This window comes from Pieris napi, chromosome 2, assembly GCF_905475465.1.
Source record: "Pieris napi chromosome 2, ilPieNapi1.2, whole genome shotgun sequence".
Classification (NCBI taxonomy): Eukaryota; Metazoa; Arthropoda; class Insecta; order Lepidoptera; family Pieridae; genus Pieris; species Pieris napi.
Genome location: NC_062235.1, coordinates 5256020 through 5278133, shown reverse-complemented (window position 1 = coordinate 5278133; position 22114 = coordinate 5256020). Strand labels below are relative to the sequence as shown.

At 32.6% G+C, this 22114-nt stretch overlaps 2 protein-coding genes across 4 annotated transcripts; one reads left to right on the top strand and one right to left on the bottom strand.

The window, feature by feature from the left end:
* Nucleotides 1-470: 470 nt before the first annotated feature.
* On the bottom strand, nucleotides 471-1433 carry LOC125059167 (small nuclear ribonucleoprotein Sm D3). The gene is made up of 2 exons (XM_047663458.1): nucleotides 996-1433; nucleotides 471-698 (listed from the first exon to the last, which is right to left on the bottom strand). The coding sequence occupies exons 1-2, from the start codon at nucleotides 1303-1305 to the stop codon at nucleotides 613-615; spliced, it is 396 nt and encodes a 131-aa protein (XP_047519414.1). The 5' UTR covers nucleotides 1306-1433; the 3' UTR covers nucleotides 471-612.
* A 4589-nt stretch (nucleotides 1434-6022) lies between these two features.
* LOC125057895 lies at nucleotides 6023-21829 on the top strand. 3 transcript variants are annotated; one of them, XM_047661848.1, is made up of 12 exons: nucleotides 6023-6578; nucleotides 11263-11325; nucleotides 12012-12178; nucleotides 12855-12975; nucleotides 14010-14131; nucleotides 15025-15202; nucleotides 15871-16046; nucleotides 16874-17014; nucleotides 17875-18046; nucleotides 18364-18450; nucleotides 20277-20384; nucleotides 21143-21829. In XM_047661848.1, the coding sequence occupies exons 1-11, from the start codon at nucleotides 6399-6401 to the stop codon at nucleotides 20367-20369; spliced, it is 1500 nt and encodes a 499-aa protein (XP_047517804.1). In that variant the 5' UTR covers nucleotides 6023-6398; the 3' UTR covers nucleotides 20370-20384; nucleotides 21143-21829. The 3 variants fall into 3 exon arrangements, with proteins under 3 accessions (XP_047517804.1, XP_047517794.1, XP_047517813.1); XM_047661838.1 differs by having other exon boundaries at nucleotides 6024-6578; nucleotides 20277-21829; XM_047661857.1 differs by lacking the exon at nucleotides 6023-6578 and adding an exon at nucleotides 8950-9063 and having other exon boundaries at nucleotides 20277-21829.
* The last annotated feature ends 285 nt before the right edge of the window (nucleotides 21830-22114 follow it).

The window sequence follows — 22114 nt, the reverse complement described above, 5'->3', positions numbered from 1 at the left end:
GCCGACGAGCTTACGGTATGACGTGGGCTGGGCTGTACCTACTCCTTCCCTTGCCCTTCACACAAGTGTGAACCTGAATTTGCCAGAAATCCACAGAACTCCGACATTACCGGTGGTCGTAAAATGCGGACTACAGATAGTCCAAAATAGCACTGCCAACAGCTAACCCGCTAGTGACAAAGCAACTTGTAAGACTCAACAGAACTAATCTCAAAATATTGATAGGGACAATTACAAGCCACTGTGTCTTTAATAAACATCTCTTTGTCATAGGCCCGACAAATAGTCCCTTGTTCATGATTTCATGAATCAGTCACCCACATAGTCCTGAAACGCATTAATTTAAAATCAATAGATTTAACATCACTACATAAACAGTTTTACTCGACTATAGATACAGGGGTAAATTCATATATTTACATCTATGTATTATTCATCACAACTAATACCACATAATAATAATAATCATATAACTTGAATGATATTTTATATTTAAACTAAATTTAGTAAAACACCAGAATTTTGTATTACATTAAATATACAAAACTCAGCAAATGAATGTAAATCTTACACTAGTTACTTAGTGGCTAGATCACATTTTTCAAGTACACACTAACGTCGAGAAGGTCCTGAACCACCCTGCCACCCACCGCGATGGCCTGCTGCCCCTCTTCCCCCCCCTCGACCTCGACCAGCAGCTGAAATATAATAAGTAATGGCTATAATTACAATACTACCAAGAAATTTACATTACTCAGCAAAATCAGACATTGCTGTTTCCACCTCACACAGATGTTTGCACCTCAAACAAAAATAAGTTTTTGAATAAAACATTGATATGTTATAAGATATATCAAATAGACACACTAGAATATAGATATACACAAAATAGATGTACTATGTAGCTGGTTGTAGTGTACACTTATTGTGTTTCAATAGTCGGTTAACAGATGATAGTTTTAACTTATTCTCAATTATAAGGCCCAAGTACCAACCTTGTGCTCGTAATATAGCACTCTTTCCACGACCTGCAGTCGGTTTATTCCCTTGTCGTTTAAACATAGGAGCATTTTTCAACATATCTGGTAAAATTAGAAAACGAATTTTTGAGCCTCTAATGTAAACATTTTCCAGTTGACCTACACGTCCATCCCGATAAGTAACAGTGACGCTGGTCATTTGGCAATTCATATTATCTTCAGCTTCTATTAACTTTCCGCGGTACACTTCACCGGTATTTGTTTCACAGGTCACTACATGGCCTTCAGCTTCGTGAAGTACTTTAATAGGCACACCGATAGACATAATGATCTCTGCGTTTAAGGTATTCGCGTAGAAATTAATGTAAAAATATTTTTTTTACAAGATGAAAATGGATAAATATACGAAAAATTAGGACGCTCAAAAGTACAATTTACAAACAAACAATGGCGACGTCGCTTAGTGACAATTGACAAATAAGAATATCAATAGTCTATGTTTATCTAATATTGTCAAATGTAGACAATTGCCTTCTGTTCAAGAGTATAATAAGTCTTTTTTTTTAAATGGAATATTGCTGTTAAGGCCTTAACACCTCAGCTCGGGCTGTTTTGACGAGCGAAGGTCGGCCGGAATAAAAAAAATATATATATATATTATATAATAAGTCAAGTAGACACGCCGGCTTTTATATATTATGCCTATTGAATAGCTCACACCAGTAGAAGGACTATTAGAACATAAGTCTTTTAATCTGTAAATGTGGCAGCCAAAATGTGCTAGAGAGCTGCAGCAATATCAGAGTAGCAGAGATAGTAACAAAATAAATATTGTCGAACATTGCATCTATAGTCGAATTTTTAATTAGACGAAGTCAACTGACGTTTACGGTGTTTTCAGTTTTTGATGAAATAAAAATAGTGTTGTGACAAAGTAAAAACCCGTGAATTAATGATCGGTGATGGCACTAGTCGCCGCGCCGCGCTTTGTAATAAGACGTCAAAAAACTGATTGTAGTTACATAGTACTAGTACCAAACTTATATCAGAGCACTTTTATACAATTTTGAAATAGAAATAATATTCTTTTATTGTTTGAAATGATTGACTATTCACACTCATTGTTCATTCATCTGATTGAACAAGAACTGAACGCATCACTATTACTTTAAATATGGCAACATTATTTTACAAAGTGACATTAGCTACTGTCAGTTGGCTTCGTCTAATTAAAAATACGACTATAGAGTAGATCTACTTAAATTTAGTTTACATTTTTAAATTTATTGTAATGAAGCTAAGGTATTACAGTAAAAATAGATAGCTTTCGCCACTATAAATCAGGGGCTTGAGAATGACATTAACTCATGCTTTGTCACGTGACCATTTCCATACAAATTCATTTGGCGGTCACGTCTGACGTCTCTCGGAAAGTATTTTTTTCTCAAGCTTAAGAATTAGGGATGAGACATACTTGCAAAATTCAATACCAGGGCTTCCAAGTACGAGTATGTAAAAATACCAGGTACGAAAACCAGGTATAAAAATACTTGAAAGTATTTGGTGGCAATCGTATCGTACAGTGTGTGTACCACAATCTTGCACGGCTTTTTATAAATGAAATCTTTCCTTCCTACTTTGTTTTGTTAATCACAGGCTTAGGACTGTCTGCTACTAATAGTGTTACGGTCATTTATCAGCTAGTTGTGAAATATAGTATTAGCAGGCGTAGTTAAAAGATTTCATTTCATTTTATATATGTACAACTTTTTTTTATTATATATATATATATATATAGAATTCTCAATCATCATTTTTTATTTTGTTGGAGAAACAACAATTGCTCTAATTTTCGACTCCCGAGTCGGGATCTCCTTTCCGTCAATATGTTCCCTGCTACTGAAAATAGACGTTCGCAAGGCACGCTAGAAGCCATTGCATTTAATTTAATTTTGGCTAGTTTGGCTAAATTTGGATATATTTGCTGATTTATTCGCCACCATTCCAAAGGATTTGTGTCTGGAGACAAAACTGTGTCATCTAAATATTTTTGCGTCTCAATTATGGCTCTGCTATTGGCTGTGCCAGCTGGCCGCACATTGTGCATTTGTTTATTATAGTGTTTCCATAATAGGCTGTTAGATTTTTTCCCCTGGCTATCTGATATATTAGAAGTGGATGCTGAAGACTGATTTTTTTCATTTTCATTTATCATCGCGGTTACTAAGCCCACAATATACTTTTTAGTGCTGTCTGCAACATTTTCGTTCTCAAAGTATAACTTGTATCTCGGGTCTAAAAACATAGCGACGGTATAAGTTCGGCTTTGTTCCAAATTAGAAAACCGCGTGCCTATTTCTGAAAGCAGATCCTGTCGACACATTTCCACTTCATCAGGAAAAATGTCAATATTATTTTCTTGCCGATATGTCTGACTTGCGATTTCTTTGAGAGCGTTGGTAAGACCAATCGTTAAGGGGATAACCGAGCTTCCACTAACATACTTCTGTCCGCTCATCTCTCTTGTCACTTCTTCACATGGTTGTAACACTACTACCAAAGACTGGCAAATGTCCCATTCATATGTAGTAAGATTAATCAAATTGCCAGTGTCTAAATTACTCAAAGCACATTTGATTTCGTCTTTCAGTTCGACAAACCTCTCTATCATGTAAAATGTGGAGTTCCACCTTGTAGCGACATCTTGAATTGGCCTCTTCACTACTTTATTGGCCTGCTCCTGGTACTTTTTTAATTTATTCCAGGCTAAATTACTTCTTTTGAAGTAGGATACTATGGCTTTTACTTTGCCTATTATGCTATTTACGTTTGAGTGGGATAACACTTTTTGTACTGCTAGGTTAAGTGTGTGTGCATAACAGCCAAAATGTCTCCATTCTAATTGAAGTATGGCATTTTTTATATTAGCCCCGTTGTCCGACACTACAAGGAGGACCTTATCTAAAATGTTCCAATCTTGAGCCACATTTCTTAATTCTTGTGCTATATGAAGTGCCGTGTGACTGCTCTCAAATACTTTACATTCCAGTAAAACCGACTGAAGGATAAAATTTTTATCTACGTAATGACCCGTAACGGCTAGGTAAGAATCATTATTTCGTGACGTCCACATATCGGTCGTTAAACATACACTTTTTGCATCTTCATTTAAAGCTGTTTTTGTATTTATCTTTATTTCTTCATATAGCCCCGGCAATAAATTATTGGCGAAATACTTTCGTGATGGTATTGTATAATTTGGGAAAGCAAAATTTATTAATTCGCGAAATCCTTTGTCTTCTACTATTGAAAAAGGCTGTAAGTCCCATATGAACAAATTCATTAAATGATCATCAATTTGTTTTTTTATTTTTTGACAATCGCGCCGAAGGAATGCTGTAATACTGGATGGGTTCGGATTGGACCTTATCGTATTAGATGCGATAGTTTGTATAGCAGTATTGACTGCCGTAATTTGTGCAGTTTGTGAAGTATGCGCCTGTACCTCTTGTTCTTCTTGACGATCCACTTGTTGTTCCCTTCTCACTAAGTTAACGGAAATATGTTTTCTTTGTACATGCTTGGTAAGGTTTGACACTCCTGATTTGTATGAGATAATGACTTTGCACATTTTGCATTCAGCTTTATTTTCACCTTTGTCCACAAAATGATCCCAAGCCAAACTTTTCTTTGGAGCCATGGTTTGTGACTATATTATTATTTAGCACAAGTTTCTACCTATCTAACTATGTATTTTAACTATTATCTAATAACGAAAACACAGTTTTATTTACACTCTATTACCTATTTAGAGTTCAAAAATCGTCTGTCCATTAAACTCGCGAAACTAAACTAAACACAGAATTAAAAAAATAACAGTTTTATACATCTATACACTCACTATTAATAGTTCGAAAATTGTCTTTAAATTCAATAAACTTCGGAAAAAATATTTGTAACTTAACTATTATCTAATGACGAAATCACAGTTTTATTTACACTCTATTACCTATTTCGAGTTCAAAAATTGTCGGTCCTTTAAACTCGCGAAACTAAACTAAACACAGTATTAAAAAAATAACAGTTTTATACATTTATACACTCACTAATTTATATTATATAATAAATCGAAAATTGACTTTAAAATCAATAAACTCCCGAAAAATTGCTTGTAATTTAGGTCACGGTTAGTCGTTGACGTAACAAGCTCGCACTCAAATCACAACTGACAAAAAATAAAAAAACGGAAACTAAACTATTACTTGAAATAAACAAACTTTAAGTGGCACATAAGTATATTTTTTAAAACAATACTTTTGTACACGCAATTATGTGTCTTTTGTGTATAGACATAAGAATGAATAGCGTGAACTAGTCAAAAGAAAGAGTAAAGTTACGATTATTGAATGTTAATACAATTATGTTCCTTATTTTGATCAGTATATGACGGTTATATGTAAACGAAGGGCTCACGGCAAAATACTAAAATACTTGCATAGGAAATTGACTCGTGTTACTTTAAGAATAAAGACCATAATCGTCTCAGTGAAAAAAATACTTGCAAGTTTCACGTATTTTTTGTTGCAAATACGATTCTGCTTCTTATTTATATAATAAGATGGATCGATTTCCTATGCAAGTATTTTTTAGCCCTGTGCCCGATAGCACAGCAAATACTTTAGTTTTTGCAAGTATTTCTCGCGGCTTTATCGGCGCCGCCAAAATACTAAAATACTTGCATAGGAAATTGACTCGTGTCACTTTAAGAATAAAGACCATAATGGTCTCAGTGAAAAAAATACTTGCAAGTTTCACGTATTTTTTGTTGCAAATACGATTCTGCTTCTTATTTGTATAATAAGATGGATCGATTTCCTATGCAAGTATTTTCTCGCCCGATAGCACAGCAAATACTTTCATACTTGCAAGTATTTCCTTCCCGTACCAGGGCGCCGTCCTTCGAAGCAAAGCCCTGGTTTACAAACCTGGTATGGTAAATACGTCTCACTCCTATTAAGAATACTAAATCGTAAATACTAATTACTAATGTCATATGAATGACATTGACGAAAAAGTTAGTGTGACGAAAAAAGTGATTAATAAAATAAAAATTTATAGATTTTTTATATACATATTGTATTTAACGATATATCAATATCGAAAATATAGCTAAAAACTGCTATTTATTAAACCTTAATTGACAACTCTGTCCGTCCGTGTCAGTTTGAATTTTGAAGTTAGTTTGATTCTTCTCCAGATGATAATGATTAGTGCACATATTTTACTGTGATATATTGTTTGATGACTGACTTCGTCCAAATATTTTTAAATTCTTTCTTTGCGTTGTTTATTTTACCCTTAGTAATTAACGACATTAAAAAGTTTTCCTATATTATACGGTAGTTGATCTTGTGAGATATGGGAAACCATAATAGTCACGACAAGGCTAGCACAGATGGAAGCGGCAGTGGGGCTAGTACACCTCGAGGATCGACTCGTGGAGCTAGATCGGGTTCCAGCGGAGAGCTACAAGGTCATACAGACAAGCCGGAAGCTCCTGCGCCCTTGTCGCTCGTGCCTGTAGAAAAACTAGGAAAGGTAGGTTACCCAAATTTGCATCACAATATTGATTGCCAATCTACAATTCTTATTAGTAAAAATAATTAAATAGTAATTTAAAAAGTTTCGAGTTTTAAATTTTTCCTTTTACTTACTTGTATACCTTTTACTGCTACTAAAAAGTAAACTGATAATGATATTTAATTCTTGCATTGTATATAAATATGAGTTATCAGTTAAGGAAGGATTATGTGTTTTGGATTTTATTTATTTATTTATTTTGTAATCCTACAGCTAACATAAATTATATATAACTAGTGGAACCGACAGACGTTGTCCTGCATGATATTTCAAACGATTAGTAAAGCAAAGTATGATAGTACCGACTGCAGCGCCATCTGGCGGGCTGATTTGTGAATCTAAACCATTCCCAGATAGATCCCCTTGAACACACACAAAAAAATTCATCAAAATCGGTCTAGTAGTTTGAGAGAAGTTCAGTGACATACACACTCACAGAAGAATTATATATATAAAGATAACAAACAGTTTCACTGAAAACATAGCCAGATATGGAATACATAATACATTTAACTACAAAAAGGTTAAAAAATTTACAAAAGGAAACAATAATAATTACTAACCCATTGTTTGATATGACCCTCTGAATTCTAAAATTTATTATTTTACTTATTACTCGAACTTAATCTAATTATCTCCTTTATTTTAAGTAATTATTAAAATTGTTTCTTTAACATTGGTTAGATGTAAATAAGTAAGGAAGGAAATAATTTAGCAAAGTCATGCATTGTTGCTAAATAAGTTCGTCCTTAAACTGACCTGTTATTCAATTGGTTCTGATTTATAGTGCATGCTGATTTCTTCAATAAAAACTAAATAACTTTAATTAGTAACTATGTTTGAAATAGAAACTAAATGAAATTGCAACAGATGTTATTATTAACACTTATTATATTTTTCTTAGCAAATGGTTGTTAATATTTAAAGTGTTGGATGTAATGTTTGAATCCAGAATATATTAAATTTACTATAATTACAATTACTAATAGTAGCATTATCACATGCTAAAGTTTAGGTCGTCCCTCCGTTGCAACTGTGTTGTGTAGGAAGACTTTTAGGTGTACCCAACAAACCACTAATATTATTTTAACAACATAACAGAACGAATCATAGAAAAACCTATAACAGAAAGGAAACTAAGCCAGAAATGTCTCCATATCACTGATTACACACTATCATAGGTTAGTGAAACAAAAACAGTACCTAAGTGTAGATCTGAACTATTTTCAAAAATCTTCATCTAGATGTCGATATAATCGACTAAAATCGAATTATATATCGATTATAAAATAAAATATTTCTACTATGTTATATTTAGATGGTTAGTTAAACTTATATGTACCTTGTAAATGCATTAGCTACTTATTGTATTCAGTATTATACATATAGGCCCATATTCTTATGTAAATAAAAGCTTCAAACAAAAAAAATATTTTGTCTTTACCTAGAATATGTCATTTTAATCTAAATACTAACTAGTAACCATAAGTTTAGGCCATTCAGAATTTCTATCACCTGTTTTTGCAGGCATTTAGGCAAAACCCTTACAGGTACATTAAAAAACATAGTTCACCAATCCTAATAAATTAATATGTGTCTGTAATCCAGAGTAAAAGACTTTTCTCATCAGAAATCAAACCAATCAGCTAATTTAATTCAGCCTCAATAACCCAATTACCAACTAGGCAATAATGATGGTTGCCCAAACAAGTTAATTTAAATTTAATATTAGCAAACAAATGGTCACATGATGGCAAGGTGAAGAATTGTGTGAAATATTTGATAAGGAAATTCACATGACAGACACGCGCTTTAGAGCTTGATATGACCTCCAATCGAAAGATAATTTCTTTCTAAGTTTTTTTCCCAATTTAGAGTGATTCATAATAAATTGCGTCATACTGGCGTTTCACGTGCCTGGTAGGTCTTCTGCACAACTGTATATGTGCTATCAGATAATATTTTTATCTTGATTATATACACAGATTATAAATATAAAAATAAACTTTCTACAACTCATTTTTTAAATATGAGGCTTAATAATCAAATCATATTGGAGTATTTTAAACATTATACAAATACTTTTAGCTGTAAGTTATAAATGTCCATACATAATCCTTTTAAGGATGTTGAGTCAAGTGAAGGTTGGTGGATGTGTTCTTCAATCTCTGATATTGATTTCCTAACACATTATCTATTCATACGTTGTAATAAATGAAAACAAATTATAAACTGCATGCCTGCAATCAAAGACGAATTAAATCATGATTATAAGAATGAATAAAACAAGTGGGTAATCTTATCGGATTTGTCGTTTGTTTGCTTAGTTGCGAATAAGAACGCGATGGGATTGCCCGCAATCACCGAACTGCGGTTCACCATTGTGGGGATACAGGTTCGAAATTTGAAAAGAAAGAAAACATGCATAAAACCCACTTGTAAGGTACGATAACCCTATAGCCCTATATCATTTACGTTAAAGATGTAAGTTTGCATCTATTACTTTATCTGTTGTATTGAAACGAAAACATCGCAAATAATCTGAGGTCAGTTTAAAAAAAATGTTCAACAAATGTGGCCCACAAAGCAATAACGTAATTTAATCGTTACATTCGCTAATGTTTACATTATTTGTAGAAATAATATACGAATAGAGAAGTAGGTTAATAAGGAACTTGAAAATATCAATACACACTGTAAGTTTCTTTGTTATTTTACATTGAAAAATGCTTTTTAATGTAAATGCTACCAATTATTAAAGTGCAAATGTAAATCTCTACTGCGTGCTGAGTCACAAATTTTCAAATTATTCGATTTGGATCAATACTATTTGGTGAATCTGATCAGATATTGATTATAAAACTATGTATATATATTTATGCTCGGTGAAATCCCATTATCTTTTCTGATAGTTTGTAAGCATTGATATCGATGATAAACTCCATTCATAATATACACAAGCACTTCCAAACTAGTTTCTTGAACGATATAGCGCAAGTATGTTGAAAGATACTTTCGTAAATTAATCGTTAACGAACCGACTTCATAGCTAAAAACCTATAAACCAATTCTTTTGTTATACAGATCGCAAAGGATGCGGTGAACCATAACAAATGATTGTAATTAATTTGAAACCAATATACCTAAATTAGGACTCTTCCTATGTGGAATAGGGGAGTACCGGTACCGGTTTTTTTTAATATTAATTAAAATACTCTGGACTGAAATTTGCTAGCCAACCCATATGGATTATATTTATTGACATATTAAATTAAATATAAAATACGTTTCATTAAATAAGCATCTCGGTGAAGGTCGTTGTATAGCGGGTGTGGTCTTAGACCACATGAAATTCCATTAAAAAGAAAACTTCGTAGCAAAGTTGCGCGGTATTTTTTAATCTATAATTTATTACTTATATTACGACTATTGAAGATTAGTTTTTAATGTAGCGTAAGATCATTATATATAGTTAGAAATAGAAGCCTTTTTATTATTTAAAGTTGAATGAATTTTTAATTGTTGTCCTTATCGGATGAAAGGCTAAGCTTTAGCTAAGACAAAGTTATTGCCAATCGCATCGATCAAGATTAGTTTATTTTTATAATTAAACATTATCGGTCAGGCTAATTAGTTACATAAAATGTAATTGTATTGTATTAATCTTGTAATTAATTATGTACGAGTATAACAAAAACAATAAAACATTACTCCCTAAAGTATTATATATTTTTTATTCATTTTTGAAAAACAAATTTGTGAACAAAACTAACCCCATCATATTTACCAAGATATTGATAGCTCCTATCAAAATTTGACGGAAACGTTTAAAAATGTGTCAACTATTTTATGCACCAGAAAACTTTTAAAATACTTATATATGAAAAGAATAGTTTATATACTAGTAATAATATATATTATACATACTATAACATATATATTATAGTATATTGTGTTTGGTGAATTAGTTAAAATAATTTTTATATCTTATCTATTAATCATAATCATCTGTCGTAGCAAGTTTGACAGCTAAATTTCAGAACTTTATGTAAGTTAAGAAACCAGAAACAAAGTTATCGTTCTTTCGTTCGGTCTCGACTGATTATTGCGTTGCAAAATGATATCTGCCAAAAAAAATTCAACGTCACTGAAGGACGCTAAATAGATTAGCGATTGTCACATTTGGATTGATGCTCTGTTGTTAAGTTTTGCGAATTAGTCCAGTCAAATTATGGCTAAAAACGGGTTAAATAAACATGAGCGAACACAGTTTGGGGATTTTGAGGATCGATAGGGGGGTGTATTCTGAGCATAAATTCCAATTTATTAGATGGAAACGCGTTTAATTCGATATCTCGAGAATGGTTAGTGTTAGGCGAAAAATTTTAGAGAACTTTTCTTTCCCAAACAAAATTTACTAACTTTTTTATTTGAAACTTTTTTTTATAACATTAATATTTTTTAACTTATTACTCCTGCAAGGCAAAAATTTTGCGCCGGATTTAAAATTCGAACTTTATCGAAATAAATAATTATCCTTGATGGTGAATACTTCAAAACTGCAGTCTACTCGTCTGGTTGGATTTTATAAATACCTTCATGAAATAAATGATAAGTAATTTTAATGTTTTTGACCTTACAGTTGCTGGCCCAACGGTCACAAAAGGAGGATGGTGTCAATGGTGTCACAGAAAATTCTTTTACGGTAATATTATAATTTTGTTATAAGCACCGATAAATTAAGAAGGAAATAGCTTTTCGCTAAGGTGTATTGCAATCACTTGTAAATAATTTGATATAATCTGTAAATTGAAAGTTTATCTGACATAAATAGTTCTATCATTTGCTCCTATAATCAAAATATTACTATAGATAACTCAAAGCACACGTTTTTATTTATTATTGTTCAATATATATATAAAAGTACAGAAAACACCAAAAACACAATTTATACCTTAGGGAGCGTTCAAGTATTACGTAACAATTTTTTTTTCTTTTTGTAAAACGTTATGATACGGGGCGGGGATTGAATTACGTATTATTGTTAATATTATTTTTGACTTTCCAGTACTTTACACCACATAATGGTAGCTTTTAGGTACCATTATGTGGAATTACTAGGTGGTCACGAAACGTTTTACTATACTTAGAAAAACGTTACGGCGCGTTACAATGGGGGGGGGGGGTTCCAATTATCTCCAAAAATTGCGTGACGTAATACTTGAACGCTCCCTTAAGCCAGTATAACTGCCAATTCTTTAAAACAAATGTTCTGAAATCTGTGAAATGTTTTTATTAAGAGAAATTGGGAAAATATACCACTTCACATACAATATCGTGTAATTGGTGGATTCGACCGCTATATGAAATCTTACTAATTAATTGTTACAGAAATATCTATTTCCCCGGTATCCGGAGCTGGCCCGTCAGTTCTATTGGTATATCCACAGACTGGGCAAGTGCAAGAATAAGCATATCCCCCTAAACACCTTCCGGCACCAATGCGAACGGATCCTCGCTATACTCGATGACACTGTTATTATTGATACATATGTCAGGTAACAAGAATAATACTGTACAAATAATGCAACTCTTTAGAATTTCTTAGATACTTTCTTATTTTTTGGTAATCAGTATAAGAACAGAGAGAAAAAATCTACTGCCTGTGAAGTCTGTCTGATTTATGTGTGTTTCGTGATCATTTGTTTTTTCTAACAGTGAAATACGTAATCAGCCTTCTGTTTCCGACACACGCCGTCGAATTGTTGGGTTAGGTTAGGTTTTCTAAGCCCTAAGGGGTGCGGTTTCCTTAACATGTCTTCCTTCATCGTACGAGCGAGTTTTTTTAAGGTACATACCTATGTACTGCATATGCACCTGCATAGCCGGGGTTCTAACACTGCTCTTATAAGAACAGAGAATTATGTAAAAAATATTTTTTTAAATTATGGTGGAGATGTACCTCATCGTTATAGTCGTAGAATAGTGACGTATTTGACAAATAGTAAACTTTACAGGGCAGCCATTTAGAAACATGTGATTTTTCTAGAAAACCGATTAGATACACATGGAGTTTTTATTTTAATGTAGCCTTAACATTTAGTCAATGTAGTATCCAAATATGATAAAAAGTGGATTTTGGATTTTTTTCAAATCCGACATTGTTCTACGATCATGACGATATATGTGTAATGTGTATTAATAATTTGTAAAACTTGAATATTTAATTTCCAGAATGTTCTGCACGGATCCTGAAGAAGCCAAGGTAACCCCGGAAGATTTGCGTAGTCTACTTTATGTCAGCTATAAACTGTCTATGGACTACTATCCAGAAGGACCCCAGACTTGCATGCAGGTAAAAACAGCTCTATCGTTTACTATGATAATAACAGAGACGGAAGTTTCTAGTATATTCTAAATTTGAATAGAGTTTGTTACTCATGCGTTAGTTTATAAGTGAGCCTAGCTTATTAATTCAAAGTACTTTGGATAGGGCTGGCACATAACAAAAAAAAACAGTTACGCTACAACCTTTAAGATCTGGGCCTCAGATTTCTGTCTCTGTTTTAATAGATAATTATTAGGTTTCAATTCTGTCACAAAGCTTCTTTAGACAAGATGGTGTCGCACACGTAAGACTGGGTTCACACGGCATTGTCCTGCACGTTTTCTTTGTATTCGTTTTTTTAACCCGGGTGTTCACATGGTATATTTTCATTCGTGTAAAATACGAATAGCCGCAGTCTTCACACAGTTGTCATAGTGAGCGAGAACGAGACAGAGCTATATTATGTGCCCCTCTAAACCAAATTAACGTTAACGTTCATTCGATTTGCTTGACTCGTCCGTTGAGTATTCGTTTGAACGTATAAACGGTGTACGATATTTTGCAGTAAAAACGCGGTGTGAATGGGTCAATGTACAATACATGTGCCACTATTTATTCGTTAAGACGTATACAGCAAAAAAATGTGCAGGAAAATGCCGTGTGAACCTGGCCTAAGCAAGCTTCTAAATTTTTACATGTTAATTATCATTAGCATTTATAAATTAAACATATATACATTATAATTTGATCATGTCTCAGATGAAATTTAACTCCAATAATATCTTAGCATTAGGAGAAAACATATAAATCACAAGCATGTGACCGTCTTGCGTCATGACTCATGTGACTGACGCAGGAAAACCAATATCTATTATGCATTTTTGATAAATTTGTGTTTATTTACGTGGTATTTTACTTTATAACGCTTTTTAAAGTCATATATTACATTTAGATAGCCTCATATATTGTCAACTCCCACACTATACATTAAGGCTTCGGTATTGTTTCAATATATAGTCCGTACAAAATAGAGAACTTATTTGTAATACGGTTCTTTATAGATAAACAAGACGTTAAATGCGGTAGTCAATGGATGTTTCAATAAGAAGGAGTCACACAGTGTTGGATTTGTGGTACGCTGGTTGGAGGAACATTGTCATCGACTCATCTTTCCTGTACACAGGTATTTCACTCTATTACTTAACCTTTTATTACTTATATCGTCACTGTAGAATGATAACCTCGTATGTCAAAAAAAGGGTGCATGTACTTATGTACGCGCGTAAGAAGTTGTACTTCTTTGGCATTATTAAAAATAGTTTTTGATTGCATGCAAATAATTAATTACAATTATTTAATCAAAGACTGGAAAAGGAGTCATTATAGTCAATAAAGTTCAGTTTACATTTGAAAAATTAAATAAATAAATATTTATTATTATTTTCTAATAGTAATTAGTATTGATTTAAATATTCAATTTAAATCACTTCTGATTATAATTCAGACGCACATATAAAATTCGCACTTGTATAATAAAAACAAAATGAAAACACGTGTTTTAAATGTAGAAACTCAAAGCATGTGGATAAATATTATAAATATAAATACACAGTGAACAGAGGCGGCGTGCGTGCCAATATGCGCCACTAACTTCATTCTCTTAATTTTGAGTCACGGTGCGCGCGCATCGTAAAATTTCACTCTCATAAATTTTTCATAACGCGCCTAAAGAAGTATAACTTCAAAAATCTATATTATTTTACTTACGTTACGTTATTAACACACTTGTGTAGGTAGTTGTGTACTGAGATTTGATACTCGATTGTGAAGTTGTATTTATCTGGTTAGCGCAGCGCCTTCTTAAGTTCTCATGTCTCTCATTTTCACACGTGTATATCCTTTCTATAACATATTTTCATAAGTATCTGATTGTCCTCATTTTAACATGTGTGATGATAGAGAGCAAAAATTCGATCTTGTTCGTAAAAATTTGTCTGTTGACAAATGAATCAGTAAGGGCGGAAGGTTTGCGAATGACGTTCTATGAAGTTAACATTAATTTTTAACTATCCACAGATACTGTGTCCATTTATTAGCCACTCGTCACCGTGAATTGGAATCCCAACTGGAGTCCAGTCCCGGTGAAAGTGGAACTGGAATTGAGTTGGCCACGCCCGTATTGGACCGAGTGGGTCCTCGTGCAGCATTATTGCCTGTTTCTGCTGCTTGGCTGGTCGCTGCAACGTTGTCACAGGTATTTTTTTTTAATTACGATAATATGACTGAACTAGGTAAGTTACAAAATCAAATCTTGTGACCTGCTAATTGTATAATATGTAATTAAATTCTCATGTAAGAATATATTAATTTGTTGAAGAGAATAATATTCTTTAATCTGTTTTGTTTTCTATAATTATGTACAATTACTAAAAGTACTGTACTGTGTCTATAAGCTTCAATTTGTCAAAGAATATTTTGTCATGACGCATGTGGCGTTACCTCGCTCTGAGTCGTTCCATTTAAGGCTTGAAGTGCAAGCGAGAGCGCGGAACGAGCGACAAAGAGGCATAATCGGCTTCCCCGTTTTGCAGCATTCAACGTCTTTTTGTATATAAAGTATATATCGTATTATATCAATTACATTGTAATCGATCAATTTAATTATGATTTTTATTTACTTCCTCTATATCCATACAAAATATCTATCAAACAAATAAAATTAAAATTTTCTTTTGAAAAATGCAACCATTCCATCAATATTTTCTTATGACGTTGTCACGTTCAACTATGGTCAGTAAACCGACTTTACAGACAACCGATTTTTTTATTTAATTTGCACCAATGCCTCCTCATTGCCTCATTGCCATGAATAAAAATACTTCTCTCAACTTCTCTTTACCTTATAATGTTTTAATTTTCCAGTTGTACACCCGCCCGCTAAAGCCTCCACCGGTAACAACAAGTGGTGGGGGCAGCGCGAGCGCAGCCTGGATGTCGAGACTAGTCTGTGCGTTGCCTTCACATTGGGTGCCGCTTTACTCCTCTAACGAACACGGTCTGGGAGCCAATCGATTTTTGCATCATACGCTCGCGTATAGGTGAGGTTTTTAAATTGATGCATTAAAATCAAATTAAAAATATTATGCTGATAAATAAGAAATTAGAAGTCTAAAATGGGACGGGCTATTTGAAGATAGCGCTTTTACTAAGTTTATTATAGAATACTAGTGGACCCGACAGACGTTGTCCTGCATGATATTTCAAGCAAAGTATGAAAGTACCGACTGCAGCGCCATCTGGCGGGCTGATTTGTGAATCTAAACCATTCCCAGATCCCCTTGAACACACACAAAAAATTTCATCAAAATCGGTCCAGTCGTTTGAGAGAAGTTCAGTGACATACACACTCACAGAAGAATTATATATATAAAGATAAAAAAAATTAAGAAGATCTTGTTACATATGTAAAGATTTTCAGATTACAGTTGAAACACTTGCCAACCCTTAACTGCACTAATATATAATGATTTCATAAAACGGAATATACAAGACACTTAAAGGCAACATAACTTTCATAAACGCTTGTATATAATGGAAGAAAAATATGACAAATTAAAACAAGTTCAATAATCTATACACTTACCATTTGTTGATAATTAAGGGTCGGTTTTATTTGACGAATCGTTAATCGACAACTTGAATCTAATTTTCAATTAAGTCGAAATAAACACTAATTCGGCGGCAAAAATACTATTTGGTTATTTGTTCTTCTTGTCCATGGGAATGTTTCTTTTCATATAATTCAAATTCAAAAATCATTCAATCATATAGGTAACACAATGTACACTTATGATCGTCAAAAAAATGCCTACCCTTTACTGCCTATCCCTTCGATGTCGCTATATTGCTTACATTATACTTCCAGAGGTCCTACACTAGTGGTGGTATCTGGGAAGGCGGAATGTGGTGAAACAGTCACAGTGGTGGTGGCGTCGCCCCAGGAGTGGCGGGAGACACATCAGTATTGTGGTGGACCAGACTGTGCCCTAGTACAGCTTTACCCAACGTAAGTAAATATCTCCAACACATTTACACGAAAAGAGGAAAGTATTGATGTTTCTTTGTAATTGATAAGCTCTGAAGCTACTAAACTAATTTTAAAATTCCTTAATATAAAAGATTGTCAGTAGTAATTTAATTAGTAATATACAACATGCGATTACCAGTAGGATTGCAGTATCGATGCAAAGTGTAGAAGAAATCATTTATTTAAAACAAAAATACACACACACACACAAAGTAACAATAATCAAAGAAAAACAACTTAATAAAAATATAATGAGAGATATTTATTTATTTTTTTAAATTCTTTTCCCATTCGATTCGTTTCAATTATGTAATGCGTGTGTGCTGCGGCTGTAATTGGCCTTGGCTCAGGCAGTTATGGCTTAAGCTAAGGAGCAGAATGTTCCACAGCGCTGGTCATTCTGCCACTTCAGCTAGTTTGCGCCTCAGTCGCAAAAAAAAGAAAAAAATAATGTATTAATACCTTGTAAAAAATAATAATAATAATATTTGTAAAAGTTAGCATTCAAGTTAGGTATTAAAGTCTTGTGTAATGTGGTGTGAAGTTAATAAAATAAAAAGTTAAAAATACGAATAATTGTTAAGAATTAGATAAATAGTATAACAACACGCTATGACCGAATCGAGACCGACCGACCCCAGGGGCGCTAATAAAATTGAAACAATTTTTTTTTTATTGTATATCTTTACAGTATGTACCGAAGCCAATGAACCACCCATAGTGTGCTACTATTTAGAATGTAAAGATTTTCATTTTTCATCTTATAACGCCATCTATCGAATTGTTTAAAGTGAGTGCAAATAATAACTTGTTTTAATAATCCTTAAAAATGATTGCAGGTTCTCGCTGGTTGAGCGCGGTCCTCGAATGCTATACCTTAACACATGTATACGTGGCTACCCAAAAGGACTTCGCGCTGGTGCTGACCCTCGATCGCCACAACTCTCTGTTAACGAGGGCTTTGATGGCTTTACGTTTCAGGGAGCGCCTTATCCGCTTAATGCTATCGAGGTATAAGGGAGCGTTCAAGTATTACGTCACGCAATTTTTGGAGATTATTGACCCCCCCCATGTAACGCGGCGTAACATTTTTCTGTACCCAAGTGCAGTACTGTACCCAGTATAGTAAAACGTTTCGTGACCACCTAGTGACTCTTTATACCTAAAAGTTACCATTATGTGGTGTAGTACTGGAAAGTCGAATATAATATTAAAAATAACGCATAATTCAACCCCCGCCCCGCGTCGTAACGTTTTACAAAAACCGTAAAACGTTACGATGCGGGGTAAATAAAGTAAGGTAAGTAACTAAAATAATATCTAAATAGGTCTGGGGTTGCGGCGACGGTGCATTGCGCGAGTCACAGTTGGACGTCAAGAAGTGGCAAGTCAAAGAGGCTGAGCGGCATAGAAATGTAAATACACTCTACGATATAAATTCATATATTCTTATAAATTAATATATCAAATATTCTTTATATGCAAATTATTACTCGAGTCAAACGCATTTACCACTGCTGCGCTTGAATTTTTCAAATACCAAAACTTGGGTTTGGAAGATAAAGGGCATTTATTTACCAACAAATCATTTTAAAGATCTAAACAAACAATTGTTGTAAAAGAATAACTTTAAATTTTCCCTTTAACTGAATCCTACAAGTTGTTGTTGACTTTTGTACATTTTCTCTAATTGTGTTCAGCGCCATCTCTGGAGAGCTTCAAACAACATATTCAATGTTTTTAATTCTTATAACATTAATATTAGACCAGTGCAGATAATTTTTGAAACCAAAAAAAATTATAGTAGGATGAAACCCATTAGAAAAGCAGGGGAATATGATCAAAATGAAAGGAAAAATAAATTACGGTCGATCTGAGGTCGGGAAGGGGTCGGGGGGGGAGTTTTAAGGGTAAAAAACGGGTTATCTCGATTTCCGGCAAAACTAAAAGTCCTATCGAAGAAAGTTGAATGGCAAAGTTGTAGGTAATAAAAAGATCTAAAACTTTTGTATTCACACATTTTTCACATAACCTCAAAATTTATGTGAAAAATTCAAAAAACCTGTTTTTGGTTTTTAATTTTTATCTTTTACAAATTTTTTTTTTTTAACGAAATTTGGTGAAAACTTACCTTATTATGTGCCAAATATACTGTAATTTATTTGATTAAAAATATTTATTTTTTCACCTTATTTTGAATTAATATCGAAAAAACACCCTAATTTTCAATCGAAAATTCTGACGTCAAAATTTCAGCTTTTTTCAAAAAGTTGGTGTGCTTTCAGTTCGTTGAAATCTCTACTTTCCTATGGTAAAAAAATATATATAGATAACCATAGTAAATATTTTCAGAAAATGCAAAAAATCGTATGCAGTAACGCCCAGACCCGTCATACCATTCCCTACTTCTCTATGAATCTTCTTTAAATTATAATTAGATGCCTATTTATTACTATTTTAAGATAACTTGTATATACCTGAGTGACCTAAAAAAAATTTTTAGCCTTTAGATGGGCTAAAATTTTCGTATTTCATAGAGAAGTAGGGAAGGGTATGACGGGTCTGGGCGTTACTGCATACGATTTTTTCTGAGAAGATTTACTATGGTTATATATATATTTTTTTACCATAGGAAATTAGAGATTTCAACGAACTGAAAGCACACCAACTTTTTGAAAAAAGCTGAAATTTTGACGTCAGAATTTTCGATTGAAAATTAGGGTGTTTTTTCGATATTAATTCAAAATAAGGTGAAAAAATAAACATTTTTAATCAAATAAATTACAGTATGTTTAGGACATAATAAGGTAAGTTTTCACCAAATTTCGTTAAAAAAAAAAGAAATTTGTAAAAGATAAAAATTAAAAACCAAAAACTTGGTTTTTTGAATTTTTCACATAAATTTTGAGGTTATGTGAAAAATGTGTGAATACAAAAGTTTTAGACCTTTTTATTACCTACAACTTTGCCATTCAACTTTCTTCGATAGGACTTTTAGTTTTGCCGGAAATCGAGATAACCCGTTTTTTACCCTTAAAACTCCCCCCCCAACCCCTTCCCGACCTCAGATCGACCGTAATTTATTTTTCCTTTAATTTTGATCATATTCCCCTGCTTTTCTAATGGGTTTCATCCTACTGTAATTTTTTTCACTTTTTATTTATTTTGAAGGCTATCTGCACTGGTCTATATCGGTTGATATACTTCTTGGCTATATTGTTTTCTTCATTGTGCGTTTCAGGTGAAGATATCGGCAGCTGATTGGATCGAACATCCTGATAGATATTTACTTCAAATGGCCGGCCGCCCTCAGTATAATACAACTGCTTCATAGGGAAATGGAGTAACGGTTAATACAACAATTTCATTGTTAGCGCATCTCCTAATTATGAGGATATACATTGAACTTATCCTAAAAATATTTGAATTGTGAATGCTAAATTTAATAAAAAAATTAGATGAAACATTGAAAATTGTGATTGAGATTGAAATATGTACTTTTCAGCTTTGTAATTTTACAAAGATAAATGTTAAGATTGAAGTGCCTTTGAGGGTCTATTAAATTGTTCTCTATATAGTCAACATTAGATATTTTTGTGTCCCCAAAAACCTTTAAACAGGAATTATTATGTAGATTACTTGACTGTAATTGCTTAAAAACTCATTTTTTTCTAGGTATAGATCTACCATGTTATTTAAGAAATTTCCTTACTTTGGCTTTTGTAAAAAGTAAAACTTAACATTAAATAACTTTTTATCGTATTAAAATGTACTCCCTGTACACACATTTAATAATTAAATGTTTCAGTTTAAAACAATATACACTTAGATCTGTGGTTTAGCCCATAGTAATGCAGAATAAATCTCAAAACATTTTATATAATATCAAAAACATAGTTTGTATAATTATACAGTATAGTACAGGTATGTTCATATAAAAGTCAGAATAAGAATGCGACCTTCAAATTTTACGTATTGAACGTGTGCCAATGTCAAAGAGTTTATAATTACATACAATTAAATATCTCTCCACTGCATTTTGCTCAAAATAAATTCTAATATTAACGAAAACTTACAAAGCCCCTAAACTATATTTTCTTATTTCAGGCTATACTCGTCAAGTGAATTGTGTGAATTGTTCATACTTTGTAAAAGACAATCTGATGTTATTTAAGTGTATATGAAAGATAATTAATGTGTGTAATGTTTTCACTTCTTCTATGTCCATTCTGTATATTTTATAGCCATTTGCGTTTTTGGTTTCTGAGTATCAATACTTAGAACAAAAAGACAAGCAGGGAAAATTATTAATTACATACATATGATGAGAAACACACTTCTATGAAAGTATTATTCACTAATGTGAAAAATAAAATTGTTATTAATAATGATTATGTAGATTTTTTTTATTGAATTTCATGGTAATTATGAATGTTCTTATGCTTTATATGTTAGCAACGGCTATACTTTAAAAAATCTTAAAACTTATATGGCTATCCACAATTTTTCCTTACAACCTTTATATTTAATTTGAAATATAACTGTTGTTATTTGTAGGTGCTTACAGTGTTCATGTCATGTTTGGTGCTCTGGTTTTTACATAGATATCAAAACTATATTGTTTAAAAAAAATATATTTGAATGTGAAATCTGTGATTGAATGTTAATTATGTAACTCTTAATATTATTTCAAATGTGCACATGTACTTAGCTTAGTACAAATAATTAATCTATCATAATTTGCTTATGTACACATTGTATTATAATTGTTTAAGTAAAGTATTTTAATAGCTATTTGGTTTTTTAATCCCCCCTGCATCTAACATTATTTCAGCATGCTAATTTGACCAAGGCAATATACTTAAATACTGTTTCACTCTATTGGATATGCTTTTTCACAGCTCATGTTTATTAATTGACCAAATGAAATTACATCCAACTCCCCGAAAGTTTTTTTCTAATTGCTATATCACTAATATGTGGCATTCTAATGAATATGAAATATATTCATTGTTATTATTGATGATAGATAACAGAAACCACACAGAGTATTTTGTTTATCATTAATAAAGTATCAAT

Coding starts and splice junctions, on each gene's coding strand:
- LOC125059167 (XM_047663458.1), bottom strand. CDS start 1,305: ATGTCTATCGGTGTGCCTATTAAAGTACTTCACGAAGCTGAAGGCCAT. Junction 699..995: donor TGCTATATTACGAGCACAAG/GTTGGTACTTGG, acceptor ATTATATTTCAG/CTGCTGGTCGAGGTCGAGGG.
- LOC125057895 (XM_047661848.1), top strand. CDS start 6,399: ATGGGAAACCATAATAGTCACGACAAGGCTAGCACAGATGGAAGCGGC. Junction 16,047..16,873: donor CATCATACGCTCGCGTATAG/GTGAGGTTTTTA, acceptor TTATACTTCCAG/AGGTCCTACACTAGTGGTGG. Junction 18,451..20,276: donor AGGCTGAGCGGCATAGAAAT/GTAAATACACTC, acceptor TGTGCGTTTCAG/GTGAAGATATCGGCAGCTGA.